Source organism: Rhagoletis pomonella, unplaced genomic scaffold, assembly GCF_013731165.1.
Source record: "Rhagoletis pomonella isolate Grant_MI unplaced genomic scaffold, Rhpom_1.0 Rhpom_scaffold_00008, whole genome shotgun sequence".
NCBI classification, from domain to species: Eukaryota; Metazoa; Arthropoda; class Insecta; order Diptera; family Tephritidae; genus Rhagoletis; species Rhagoletis pomonella.
In genome coordinates this window covers 13,128,375-13,142,929 of record NW_023458562.1, presented here as the reverse complement: position 1 = coordinate 13,142,929, position 14,555 = coordinate 13,128,375, and the positions used below count along the sequence as shown (strand labels likewise).

Below are 14,555 nucleotides of genomic sequence, written 5' to 3'. Positions count from 1 at the left end.
TCTTCGTCTTCGTCTTCGTCTTCGTCTTCATCTTCTTCCTCGTCTTGGTGTTCATCTTATTCTTTAACTTTATCTTTTCCTTTATCCTGATCTAAATATGTCCATTCTTTTCTTCATATACATATTCACCCCCACCATTGTTATTATGTTAGGCATTTACATTTTCCTTCCTCTTTGTCTTTATATTTAGGTTTCTTTACTTTTATTTTAATTTCTGTATTTAGCTCTTTCTTCTTCTCCATACTCATCTTTACCTTCTTCCTTGTTTGAGTCTAATGTATATATATGTACATAAATACATCTTATTCCTATACTGCTGCTTAGCACGTTTCTGTAATTCAGTATCAATATTAAAGCATACATTTAGGAGGCATTTCCGCCCCAACCACGTACATGTATGGCATTGGTATTGGTGTGTCTTTTGAATTGATTTCTTCGCTCTATTTTAAACTAATTTGAAATTTTAAAAATTGCCTGCACAACAGCATCAAAATACCTTTCTTATGATATATAATTATTTATACCTTAGAAGTATAGTTTAGCCGTAAAAGGGGTGTAAAGGAAACATGATTGCCTATTTATATAATTGATGGTATACTCACACATTCCTTCTTATACACTTACAAAAGTCACTCATAACTGACGAATGCTCAACAGCTACATTTCTTACGCTTGCTTGTTTACCTGCTTCTTCTACTAAATAATCCCACGACTTCAACCTTTCGATTCCTTTAGTTTATTCCTTTTGAATAAAATCATCAGCACTGAAATCTTAGTATGGAATTATTTATGGCGCATACACATACATTTTATTTCTTTATCATATGTATGTTTTGCATTGTTGTTTGCTATTGTACGTATTGATGGAAATCGCACAAGTAAATCCCGTAAATCATTTCCTTTTAAATTGAAAATCAAACACAAAAGCACAATTAGGGCTGTAGAGGAATATGATTTTGGGAATACCTAGATACATACGTACATACATATATGTGTGCAGTATTTTCGAAGCAAACGAGGTACTTTGTGGTACAGAGTTTGCCGTTTGCTTCAACAAATTTGCTTATGATTTAAGAGCAAACCAATTTACAACAATTTAAGTACTAAATCTGACACCAACATTTATATAGAGGTATTATTAAAATCACCACAGACCACCTTAGACACCTCAGCATTGATAGCTCCCAGATAGTAGCAAGGTTTTCATATCAAAAGCATACTTTAAGGCATGTTTCGCCTGTACATCTTTAATAGCTTACCCTGCAGTAAGTCAAACTGGTTTTGAACTCGCGTCGAACTACTTGAAAAGGGACGGTACTGCTTCTTCATTTATTCCAAATGAATGGTTTCAACCAGCCTACGAAGTGGCTATCGCCTCAGTCTCAGAGAGGGATCCAGAATTTTTTTTGTGGGAAGAGGGCTCCAAATTAAAAATATATAATAAATTGTGTGCACTCGCATACCGCAATTAATTTTGAATTACTTAAAATTATTTTTGCAACTGCATTTATAAAAGCAAAACGAAAGTTGAATAAATATATGCCTTCAACAAACCGAAGCAATGGACCTTATGATTAAAAATTTTACAATTGCTTTTTCTTAAAATTTCAGACCTCTTGGTCGATTTATTCAAATATATTTAAGTCAAATGGCTTCCATTTGCTTAGTTTTTTCATAATGCCCAATATCTTCAAGAGTTATGTCCATTCTCCATATTTCTCTTTGCCGGAATATCCAATACCATTTCACTGCGAATTTCCACATCTCGATGAATATTTAAAAGTGCCAATCGTTTCAATTGCTCTTCTCTAGTCCTGTTGCGTAGATAGGGTTTTAATCTTCTTAGAGTTGAAAATGACCGTTTGCTCGTAGCGGCTTCGATAAATATTTTTAGTCGGTCCGTTGAAGGAAGTGCAGTATGTAATGTTATAAAAAAAAATTTGGTTATTAGTAACAATCCAAACGTACAGAAAAACCAAGATGTTAATACGCCTCTTTAATAGCAACAATAATGAACATTTATTAACAAGGCAATTCTGGCAACTGTCTTTCACCTCACCACAGTCTTTCGAAAAACCAATTTCCCTGTAACGCTGGGTGTACCCGCTCGATTTATCTTCGCCTTGACGTGAGATTTCTATTTGAGTCAGCTGCCAATGTAGAGCTACCACTGCAACTGTTCATACAAGATAGTATCTGCGGCTTCTTTTGTATTTTCCTTGCATTTGTTTATTTGTTTTTCTAAGGCTCCAAAGGACTTTGATACAACTACATTTTTATATTCCTAGCCACTTGCTGCAAGTCCGACTTCAGCTTTAAATAATAAGCGTTTTTATCGCTGCCTCTTGGAAATAGCACCTAAGTCCCTGTTGTAATATGTATAGCTGGCAACACTACATCGGGTAGTGTGCCGAATGTCATAAGGTAAGGATATGATTATTCAATAAACACCACTTGTACGAAAGCTGTAGAACAAGCAACATGAAATAAAACATGGTGTCAGAAGTGGGATGTGAGTGCATCAAACTAATATTTCGCAAATTTAAGCAACTTGCATCCGACACATCGGGGATCCAGCATTGATTAAAGTCCCGCGACCAAAGAGCATCCGGGAGAAGGTATCGAAATCCGCACATCGATTAGACAGCACCCCAATAAAGTGACCACCACGTGTGAGCATATCGACATCCGTACATTCACACGGGCGCGGCACAGAAAACTACAATAGACCCAGTAATCCCGCAGCAACCGTCAAATCATAGGAGCGTGAAAATGTCGAACATTCCAGTACCCTTACCACTTAATCTCGCTGCGGCAAATATAGCAGACGAATGGAAATTTTTCAGAGCAGCCTTTGAAAACTATGAAATTGCAGCAGGGCTAGAGGCTAAGTAGGTAAAACAATAATTGGCCCAGCCGGTTTTAAATTATATAATGCGTTGCCGATTACTCCTGAGCAGAAGCTGTCTATCTCTGGTATATTAGATGCGCTGGAGTCACACATTGTTCCATCGAGAAACATCATCTACGATCGATTCACATTTAATACTGCAAAACAGGAACAAGGTGAAACAATCGAGCGTTTCATTCATCGCTTATGGCAACTCACAGCGACTTGCGAATTCGGGGCAATGGAAAACGAGCTCATTAGGGACAAACTAGTATTGACCATTCGAGATGATCACGTTAGAAAACGATTGCTAACGACGAAATATCTAACGTTGTCGGAGGCAATAAACATTTGTCAAGTAGCGGAGCAGGCTGACATACAGATGTCAACGATGAAAGACAACTTGCATATGGAAGAGCACGTGAACATAGTGAACAAACATAAATGTCAGTATTGTGGAGGTGTGCATGCAAAATACACCAAAGCTAATCGAAATAAATGTCCAGCTTATGGAAGAATATGCAAAAACTGCAACAAGAAAAATCATTTGGCAAAGGTCTGTAAGCAACGACCGAATACACGAAAACAGAACGACGGCAGCGAAAACGATTAGCAAAAATCGAGGAAGCAGAGACAGACAGCGACAGCGAAGAATGCTTAAACATGATTAATAATATTCGATCGGAAGCGAATAACGCAAAATTGATCTACACTAAGCTTAAATTTCTAGTTAGAAATAAAGAAGTTCAAGTGAAATGCTTTTGTGACACAGGGTCGACTTGCAAAGTAATTGGTTGCCGAGAACTGGAAGCCATTGTCGCTAAGGAGATAAAAATAAATGAAACAACAGTGCTTTTACGAGGTTTCGGGGGAAATATAGTACAACCAATTGGGTCAGCTATACTGAAATGTAGAACAGAGAATGACATAAGGAAAATAAAGTTTCAAGTGGTAAAAAATCCGCAAATTCCACTTTTGTCTGCAAACACGTGTCAAGGCTTAAAAATCATTCAGATTAAAGAAACGAACGCAATTGAAACAATGTCGTCGAGTGAATGTATACGGAATCAGTTTGCTGACGTTTTTGAAGGCGATGGTCTCATCGAGGGAGAAGTACATTTAGAGGTGGATCCAAGCGCCAAGCCGGTACAGCAGCAACCACGCAGAATTTCAATCGCCGTACGTAATGAATTGCACGACTTGCAACGGGATCTTCAAAAACGGAAAATAATTGAAAAAGTCGACAAGCACACACCGTGGACAAGCAACTGTCTTATCGTCAGAAGAAACGGCAAAATCAGGTTATGTATAGACCCGCTCGAGTTAAATAAAGCTCTTAAAAGGTCGCCTTTTCAGATACCAGAAATATTGCCCGAACTCAAGGATGCGAAAATATTCACCACTTTAGACGCAAAAAATGGATTTTGGCAGCTAAAGCTAGACGAGTCGTCCAGTCATCTAACGACGTTCTGGACACCATTCGGTCGATATCGATGGTTAAGAATGCCGTTTGGGATTACGCCAGCTCCAGAAATTTACCAAAACCGGCAAGTCGAAATCTTGCAGGGAGTCCCAGGTATAATAGTGTTAGCTGATGACATTTTGATGTTTGGCAGAGGAAAAACGCTCAACGAAGCAATAAAAGACCATAATGAGAAACTACGCAATACATTGCAAACATTAGAAAAAGCAGGGTTGAAGCTAAACCGGAAGAAAGCAAGAGGCTAAGACAAGTCAGCTACTATGGGCACCGACTATCGTCAGAAGGATTAAAGCCTGATCCTGAAAAAAGTAAAAGCCGTAGCCGAAATGCCCAGGCCAGAAAACGTTACAGAAGTACAATGTTTGTTGGGCATGTCTACGTACTTAGGAAAATTCTTACCACAACTTTCGGAGGTGCGCGAGCCGCTAAGAAGGCTCACAAATAAGAACGTTGAATTCAAGTGGGGACGCGAGCAACAGCATGCATTCGAGAGACTTAAACAGCTCACCACAGCAACGCCAGTGCTTCAATTCTATAACGTCGATGAAAAAGTCCAGATCGAGAACAAAATATGCACAAATTGAGAAAGAGTGCTTAGCAATCGTATTCGCGTGCACTCGTTTTGATCAGTACGTGTGTGGCAAGGCAGGCATCGAAGTCGAAACGGATCATCAACCTTTTGTCAACATTTTCAACAATCCGGTTGCGCAAGCGACAAAAAGAGTGCAACGCATGATGCTACGCCTACAGCGATACGATATCATACTTACTGAAGTACAAAAATGGTAAAGAAATATTCATTGCGGATCTTGTATCGCGTAAATGCCTCAAGCACCAGCAAGTGGCCGACACACAAGATGAGCAAGTGTACGCGATACAACAGACAAAACAATTCGCTGAAATGTGCATGCAAATTCAAAATATCAATCTCTTAAGTGAAGTATCACTGAATGATGATCATCTAACGAGTATTCGCTCAGAGAGTGAGCAGGATCCGGAAATTCGCCAGCTAATGGAAACTTGCCAGAAAGGTTGGCCAAATGAAAAGTCAGCAGTAAGAACGATAATTCAGCGTTACTGGAATATACGCGATGAGATCACAATCTGTGATGGAATATTACTACGCGGTGATAGAATCATCATACCGAGAAACTTAAGAGCACAAACTATTGAGGCCCTACATTATGGACATACGGGAATCGAATCCTGCTTACGTCGAGCTCGAGAAACAGTTTATTGGCCAAATATAATTGACCACATCAAAAATGTCATTCAAAATTGTCAAACGTGTTGGGAAACGTCGACAAGTCAGGCCAAGCTGCCACTGCAGTCGTCACCGATTCCGGAGTTGCCATTTCAACGTGTTAATATGGACCTGTGCGAAGTTCAACGACAGACAGGTAACTCCAAAGAAATTTTGCTAATTGTTTCCGACTCATTCTCAGACTGGATAGAAGTGGAAGAGCTTCGAAGTATGACAGCCTCAACAATAGTGTTAGCTTGCAAACGGTTATTTAGTAGGCAAGGAATACCATCGGTAGTCGTAGCGGATTCGGGTACGCAATTCAACAGTAGAGAGTTTCTAAAGTTCGCAAGAAATTGGGCTATGAAAGTAGCTTTGTCGTCACCACATCACCATCAAGGAAATGGGAAAGCAGAGCCGGCAGTCAAAATCGTCAAACGTATCTTTCGGCGAGCAGATAAAAGTGGACAAGATCGTTGGCTAGCGCTGTTAGAATGGCGTAACACACCCAACCACATGCAGACAAGCCCAGCCCAATGGCTATATTCACGTCGTTTATGAACACAATTGCCAATGAAACAATCGCGGTTGCGACCAGAAGTTCACCACAATGTACCAAATAAAATCATAGAAGCGCGTAAGAAAGCAAAATTTCATCATGACAAGCGAGCAAAACAACTGCCAGAGCTGGAATTAGGCCAGGACATATACGTGCAGCTGAAGCCACACGAAGATAGCAGTTGGAAACCGGCAGTTGTAAGCGACAAACAGTCTATGCGCAAATATCAAGTCGAATGTGAAGGAAAAGTATACGTAAGGGATCGACAAAACAAAACGTCCGAGCGTGCCCACCGAAAATTCCATCTTCTGTGAAGACACCGTTAACGATGACGTCAAGTCCAGTTTGCTCCCAACAACTAACGACTAGGTCTATCGAACTACAACCAACATCTGTGGGAGCACCTGAGCTTGGTCACCGAAGCGAGGCGAGTCAACGACACAAATAAAGTGTCCGTCAACATCCTCGCAAGTAGCAGCTCAAACAAAGTATCAGTCAACATCCTCGCACAATCTTCGTTAACGAGCACAATCTTCGTTAACATCCTCGCATGGAGCATCGCAGATTGGTATGGCATCCCAACTAGACCTTCCAAAAGGAACCGAAGACTTGCCAAAAGAAACCGAAGGAGCCAAGACTCCGACAGCACCGGGCAGGTATCCAAAAAGAGATCGAAAACCACCAAAACGTTTAGAAGCCTATTGCTGAAATGTATCGTAATTAACAATTTAAGACTTATCTCATTTTCCTATTGAAATGAATTCAAATTCAACTTTAATAGTTTAGTAGCATGTAATGTATTTGCCAGAAATGAAGTCCATGAATTATTAGTAAGGATGAATGAAACAATACCAGAAAAAGAGGGATGTTCTAATATGTATAGCTGGCAACACTACATCGGGTAGTGTGCCGAATGTCATAAGGTAAGGACATGATTATTCAATAAATACCACTTGTACGAAAGCTGTAGAACAAGCAACATGAAATAAAACAGTCACATATAGTTTCAAAAATGAGAAACTAATTTTTATAAAAATTGCAGATGGTTGGTATTGAAGCCTTCAATATATAAAATATTTGTTTACGATTTTTGTTTTCTTAAACGTTTTGTATCTATAAGATCTTAAATGCTATCGTTTGAGCTCGTCTTTTGTAAAATCGACATAAAAAAAATATACATATGTATATTAATCTGAAAAATTTACACACTAGGTAACTCTGAAATCAAGTTATTTGCAGAAACTGGATGTATAGACTCTTCTGGCTTAATCACAGTAAATATGTACGGTAGCTATTTAGAAATATCGATTTCTACAACAAATTTACCCAATAGGCATTGAATTGGCTTTATATGACTTTCTAATTTTTCATAAGTTATTATCCAAAGCGAATTCATTAAAAATGGTGTCGATTCTACAAATACAAAACTTACATGCATTTTTCTATTGCTTTTAGTGGGCCGTTTCAAAGTTCAGCTATTATTCCCTGAAGGAAGAAAAGGGAAATAAAATACAAATAAGTACACTCACGTTTCACTCACCCGCTAGCGAAATACAAAATTTTGACAATTAAACCCCATTCACAGCTAATGAAACAACACGACCTTATTAGAATTTACCTTGTTATTTTCCAAAAATTGTATGTATTTACCCTTTTTGTTTCCATTAACATATGTATGTATAAAAAACATCGTCATTTAAAATGCTTGAAATTTTATTTATCGCGAGCTAATTTCTATTTTTACGATATCCCAACTATTTTTAGATACACGCCGGCACTTAAATTAGGTCAAGCAGCAGTGAACAGGGCAATTCCGTCGCCGTCATGGGAGCACTTTCTTATGCGGAGAATATCTAAAAGCATGAAGAGGAATCCATTAAAATAATTTAAATGTATGAAAATTTAAATGGATTTATGCAAGCGTGCATTGACGTGCCAGTTTACTGGGAGCAAAAAAAAAATCATACAATAATTAAGCTTGGTTAAAATTTAGTGAAATTAAATATTTTCATAACAAATTTGCCCAGACGGAAAATGATTAGTAAATTTAGAATTTAAAACAAGGAAATATTTTGAAGAATGAATATAAGTGACTTCTTTGAGGAATTTTACCTCACCGAATTTTGAAAGCCTCTTTCAATGGAGCTTCGCTAACAAATGGCTTGCTATAGCAAATAAAAATGGAGAGCCTCTATTATGTATGTTGAAGTATTTAGGAAAAAGAGATAATTTAAAGTGAAACTTCTTCGCGCTTGGTTGGCTTTAAATCCCAACTACACTAAGATTAAGGTTAAGATAATGGTTAAGATCAAGATTAAGGTTAAGATCAAGGTCAAAGTTCAGATTAAGGTTAACATTATAATTAAAATTAAAATTAATATTAAGATTAATATTACGACTAAGATTAAGACTAAGATTTAGATTAAGAATAAAATTTGGTTTATGATTAAGCTTCAGATTAAGATTAAGATTCAGATGCAGATTAGGATTAGTTTAAGATTGAGATTAAGATTAAGACTAAGATTAAAATTAAAATTAAAATTAAAATTGATATTAACATTAAAATTAAAATTAAAGTTAATATTGGCAACGTATAGATTAATAGAGACTCAAAAAATTTTAAATTAATTTTTTTTTTTCGTCTACTACCCAAAATAGATACTACGAAGATATCACATATAAATGTTGGCCCCGATTGGAGTCGGTTAAGGCGTGTTCATAGGTAATCTGAACTTTGACCCCTGTGCGAACGATTTTTGATTTTTAAAAGTTTAGGACACTTCAAAATGTTAACATAAACGATGAAAAAGTTATTTTGCCAAACCAAGCCAATCTAGAGTAAGAAAAACTATCGTGCCACCAAATTGAAAAGAACTACATTGATTATAAGATGACGATGATTTGCGAAACAAAAATTCCAATATTACAATTTTTATTGGCACACTCGAAATTCATTCTAAGATTGTTATATATGTACATGAAGAAACTAGTAGATATATAGGTACATATATTCGGGAAGAATTCTGTAGAAGATATTCCACGGCAATATGCAATTACTTTTAAATAATATGACTTTTAAATTAAGACGTGGGATAAACGTGTTAACTGGCTGTACGCGGCGTATACGCTACATAAACAACTACGGGTATGTATATGAGCACGAGTTGTTATTTTTACTTTTTTTTGTATATCTTTTTTAAATTTTCATTTAAATGCAATTTCGCAATGAAATCTTGTTATTTGTACAAAACTGAAGACAATGCACTGTCTAAGGTAAGTATGCCACCATTTTCGACCAAAAACATGTTTTTGACGAAAAACATATACGTTTCTTAGTAGTCTAAAAGGAAAGCATTTAGTGTGCATACATATTAAATATCGCAAAAAAAATTTGGCGACACCTTGATATGCATTAATCCATACACTTATAAATCTATAATCTTCTGTAAAATCGAAATCTTCCAAATATATATAAGCTCAACTCTCAAATAATTCTAATCTACTCACCGCAAAAATGATTTCAAGCAATTTAAACGCACTGCCACAAATCTAGCCGCGCGGAATTCATAATATTAGAAATTCCATTGTTTCAGATAGCAGCCACTGAAAACAAAAGCCTTTAATGCCATGCTTAGCTACAAATAATAGTCGAAATCTTATATCTTATATACGAGTAGGTGAAGGCTTTAACCACGACTATCTGGCGATGGCAGTGAACATAAATTCTTTTTGTTGTATTTTGCTAATGGTGTCACAATATTTCAGGGACAGAGTGTAGTGAAAAGGATACGCATCATTATTTAAAGCGCGTGCAACCTTTGAAAATTACCTCTCGCTGCGACTGTGCTCAAAAGCTGATGGTGAATTGTAGCGTATAATTGAAGAAATTTGATATTTTCGCAGCTTTATTTCTTATCTATAATCCTGCTCCTTTGTAGTATTTGCACTTGTACGCAAGTGTGCGACTTAGCACCTTCACTTGACTCTCATTTCTATGCTACGCGCAGCCTTTCACAGCCCACAAAAACTTTGGACAACTTAAATTCCACGAAAAATTTCACTTTGCAGATTCCATTGTGTGCAAATATTTCAAAATTCTTAAAATAAAGTTTTCACATAATTTTGCGCGCAATCATATTTTAAATCGCAATAAAATATTTCAATCCTCAATTTTGCGTGCGCTAGCCAGGTACATAGTTGGCAGCAGACAACAGGGATTTCACTGCGATAAATAAAAATAAAACAATAAAAAATTCACGTTCTCCTGTCTGCAATATTTTCACATCCAAATAGATATTATTTATAGCCTTGTTGCATGCTTATAAAGTTGTGTTGCAACGGTGAAAATTGCAAAAAATTAATAATAAAAAAAATAACAAAAAAAAGTGAAATGTTGTGATTTCCAGCCAACTGTATGTATGTATGTATATTAGGGCAGGTCAATGTTTTGACTATGCGCGTATAGCATAAGAAAATTCAAGGTAACTCTTAGCAAATTTGCCGAAGAACCCATTAGTCTAAAATCAATTTGGAGTTTGCCAAATTGCGAAAATAGGTTTCGAAGAAAATGTGAAAATTCTCACTGATGCGCAATCTGGTCGAAGTTTTAAGAAAAAGGTAAGTGCAGAAATGAATTTCTCCTACTAAAAACTCCTTATATATATGCAAAATTTAAGCACTTCTCTACGACACTAGAGCAAAATGCTGAGAAATCTATTTTCGCAATTTGGCAAACTCCAAATTGATTTTCTCCGACAAATTTGCTTATAATTACAGATAGAATCCTTCTGTGCTATACGCGCATAGTCAGAAAAATCTCCTATAAAAATTGACCCGCCCTAATGTATATATGTATGTATATTTACTAGGATCTTTAAAATACACAAGCATGCAAGTTGTTGAATTTTGTATTGCGAATCCCTGTAGACATCGAATTGGGAGTTCAGGTAAAGTGCCTGCCACACTTCACTTGACGGCAACAACAATAAAATAATTTTCAATTGAATTTTGCCGAAATTGGGAATACTACTTGGCGTTTTTGACCGACTTCAACTGACGAAATTAATTTTTTTTTTCATTTTTTAAGCACATACATACATACATACATATAAGCGTCGAAGTTGGCAAACTAGCGCGAACTGCCAAATTATACAACGTTGACATGGTAAACTTAAATTTTCAAAATTAATCACATCAATTTTCAAAGGTTGATTTTGTTAACTTCAACGAGCAATTTTTTATGTATGTATATAAGGGTGCCCATCGGAGAGGGTTTTTTTGAAATTTCAGGACCCTACTCCCTAATTTTATTCACTACTATTGCCTATTTTTATATACTTTTTTTAACCGACTTCCATAAAAGGAGCAGGTTTTCAGTTCGTCGGAATATTCTTCTTTTTTTTTTTTGTATGTTACCGCATAACTTTGGGCCACGTCAACCGATTTCGAAAATTCGCATACTAATCTGGTTTAGATCCGATCATTGGATCATTAAATATATATAGATATATATATTTTTTTAAGTCGTTTTTTTCGGTAAAAATTACTTGTTAAAGTTCATTTAGAGGTCGCGACTTGTCGATTTAAGTCAGAAAATGCGATCTTGTAGATTTATAAGCTTTTGAATGACTATTTATTCGATTTCAAATATCGAACATGATCTGAGAATACCTTTAAAATGGTATATAATGATTTATTATCGGGCTAAGCTTGTTCGGATTTTTAATCGGGTAAATTAAAAAAGACCTATATTTCTCTTAACTTTTTAAATTCTGACCACCGATAATTTCTACAATTTCAAAATATGGAGTACTATCTAAAATTTATTATTTATTTATTTATAAATTTTTTATTTAATTTTCAGATTTAAATTTTAAACACCAAAATATTTTTTTAATCTCATTTAATTTTTAAAAACTTATTTCATAATTTTTTTTATTAAACTTTTTTTTTGTTTTAATTTTCTGATATTTTTATTGTTTTAAAAAGAAAAATTTATATTTTTATATTTAATAACATTTTTAGAAAACTTGTTGCTAAAGACAAAACAGAAAACCACTAATACAAAGTATGGCTATTTATATGCATATTATACACGTTATAGTAATTTCGTGTGCATTGATACATAATCCTCATATTGCGACAAACAACTTTTTTCACCTTCCACTTGAGCTACTAGAACTTCAGCAAGAACTTCTTAAGGCATTAAAATTATTTTCATTTCCTTCATGTTGCAAACTGATCCTTTTTCTAAAATCCCTTCAATCGAATTCCAATGCATAATATTTCTCTTTTTTGATTTTCAGAGCACAAACCTTGGATTACAACTACCTACTTCAGCCAGCATGCGCACGCTCCATCTACCACAAATTTTGCGTTATTTATTTCATTCACTTATTCACTACTCACAAAATATTTTCATAGTGAAACCTTTGAATGCATTTAATTCACTTATGTTTCAAACTGCCAGCTGCTTGAGCTGTGTGGCTGATTTCTTTGTTGCAGGATCATACGTCTTGCAGTTCACTTGCACTCGAATTCAATAGGGGTATTCTCTGAGTCTTGCAAAGCCCTTGCGTGGTGCACAGATTGCACGGATTGCACGGTTAAAACCGGTTTTCGTATGGGACAGCTTTGCAAACCGTGCAATCCGTGCACCGCGCAAGGGCTTTGCAAGACTCAGAGAATACCCCTAATGGTTCACGAAACGAGCTTCCACATCCACACAAACACATACATACATACATAGATACATACATACTAGATGCAATTATAACGATTAAAATCCAAAAATTAATTTACGCACACACACGCTTACCGAACGACAACACCCGCTTACTCAGTTACTTATTTGAAAATGTACAAACCAACTTTGTGTGAAAGTGTGTACCTACCAGTATTAAAAAATTGCTTTTGTTATTGTTCAAATTAAATTAAAATTTTCGGCAATGTGGCATGCAGTGTCGCTAAGTAGTTGAAAGAAAATTAAAAAGCGCAGACAGCGGGCGAAAGGCAACGTGTGAAGATGGTAGGAGTAAGAATTGCATATCTTCGGCATAAAGATGTTGTGTCTCTGTTTCATTTTGTCGGCATTTAATCCTGTTAGCAACACTCAATGATTGTGGCAACATTGTCTAATGTTAGGTGTAGCAGTACTTAAGGGATCAAAAGATTTATTGAAAGTTGAGCTACCCAGTGGTTGCTGCAAAAACCATACGAATAATTGCACTGAAAATATAATCTGGGCTCGAATCGTCACATACGATATCGTACTACTCGTCACGTAAAAACACATTTTTCGGATTATTACATACGTGAACGTGACCTTGATATCGTAATTCGTTATGATATCATCCGTCAACGAGTAACGAACGTACTCGTTGGTTCGAAATGTCATTCGAACACCAACAAGCAATCGTAAACGATCGAATTTAAGATAAAATGTAAGTAAATTGTAAAAATATATATTTAAATATGATTTTTAACTAATATTATTGATATAGGACTAACTGCAATAAATTAAACCTCACCCAGAAGGAAATTATGGCGGATTTCATGGCAAATCACCCCAGTTTAGCGAAAAATAATCTCCCGAATTCCGCGCAAGGCAGAGTCTCGTCCAACAGACTCTGGGAGGAGCTTTCGAGGCGATTAAATGCGGAAGGGCCACCAGTTAAGGATGCTAAGATGTGGAGGAAAGTAAGTACAGATATGATTATAATATTTTTTCGAAAACAAATCATTAATGTTGGCCACGTTCCAGGCTTTCGCAGATCAAAAGTATCAGGCAAAAAAGAAGCTTTCTTTCAACAAGTCGTCCAAGCAGCGGACTGGTGGGGGACCCTACCAAGAAAAGGTCATCACTGCCGCTGAAGAAATGATTATTGAGGCAGCTGGCCTTGAAGTGTGTGTAGAAGGCAACAAAAGCGTACCAGCGTTCGGCAGTATTCCGGCTACACAGGCCTCTACAAATTCCAGCGGCAGTAATGCGAGTAGCGACGAAGAATCCCTCAGCTCTTTGCCTGGTCCATCAACGGCAGTTTACACTCCCAGGGGTAGGAAAACCCCTCAATCCAAAACTCCGCGGAAAAAAAGTGGGAGCGATGAAAAGTTGGCCCTGCTCCAAGAAAATGTGAAATCCGTGTCCGACTTTCATAGAAATCTAGACACAAAGGTGGACAAATTGTTGGAAACTCAAGAGAAGTTACTGCTGGTGCAAGAACGAATGTTAGAGATAAAAGAGGAGAAGCATCGTAGCCAACAAGAGGCGCGCGAAATAGACTTACAAATTAAAAGGTTGCAGCTGGAAACCTTACAAATTAATTTAAGAAAAAGTACCTGAAAATTTGTATTTTAGTTTTAAGAAATATTCCATGGATTA

The 14,555-nt window shown here is 36.4% G+C and overlaps 2 protein-coding genes across 2 annotated transcripts in view; both read left to right on the top strand.

Annotated features, from left to right (window-relative positions):
- Nucleotides 1–3,931: 3,931 nt before the first annotated feature.
- Nucleotides 3,932–6,177, top strand: LOC118745079 (uncharacterized protein K02A2.6-like). Its single transcript, XM_036478618.1, has 2 exons — nucleotides 3,932–4,036; nucleotides 5,206–6,177. Exons 1-2 carry the CDS (start codon nucleotides 3,932–3,934, stop codon nucleotides 6,175–6,177), a joined length of 1,077 nt encoding a protein of 358 aa, XP_036334511.1.
- A 7,505-nt stretch (nucleotides 6,178–13,682) lies between these two features.
- The window catches only part of LOC118745078, a 1,193-nt gene continuing 320 nt past the window's right edge, over nucleotides 13,683–14,555 (top strand). Inside the window, exons 1-2 of the mRNA XM_036478617.1 lie at nucleotides 13,683–13,873; nucleotides 13,938–14,470. Coding sequence (XP_036334510.1) covers nucleotides 13,718–13,873; nucleotides 13,938–14,470 — 689 coding nt within the window. The 5' untranslated portion in view covers nucleotides 13,683–13,717. The remainder of the gene's footprint in view (nucleotides 13,874–13,937; nucleotides 14,471–14,555) is intronic.

Coding starts and splice junctions, on each gene's coding strand:
- LOC118745079 (XM_036478618.1), top strand. CDS start 3,932: ATGTCGTCGAGTGAATGTATACGGAATCAGTTTGCTGACGTTTTTGAA. Junction 4,037..5,205: donor TGGATCCAAGCGCCAAGCCG/GTACAGCAGCAA, acceptor AAATGCCTCAAG/CACCAGCAAGTGGCCGACAC.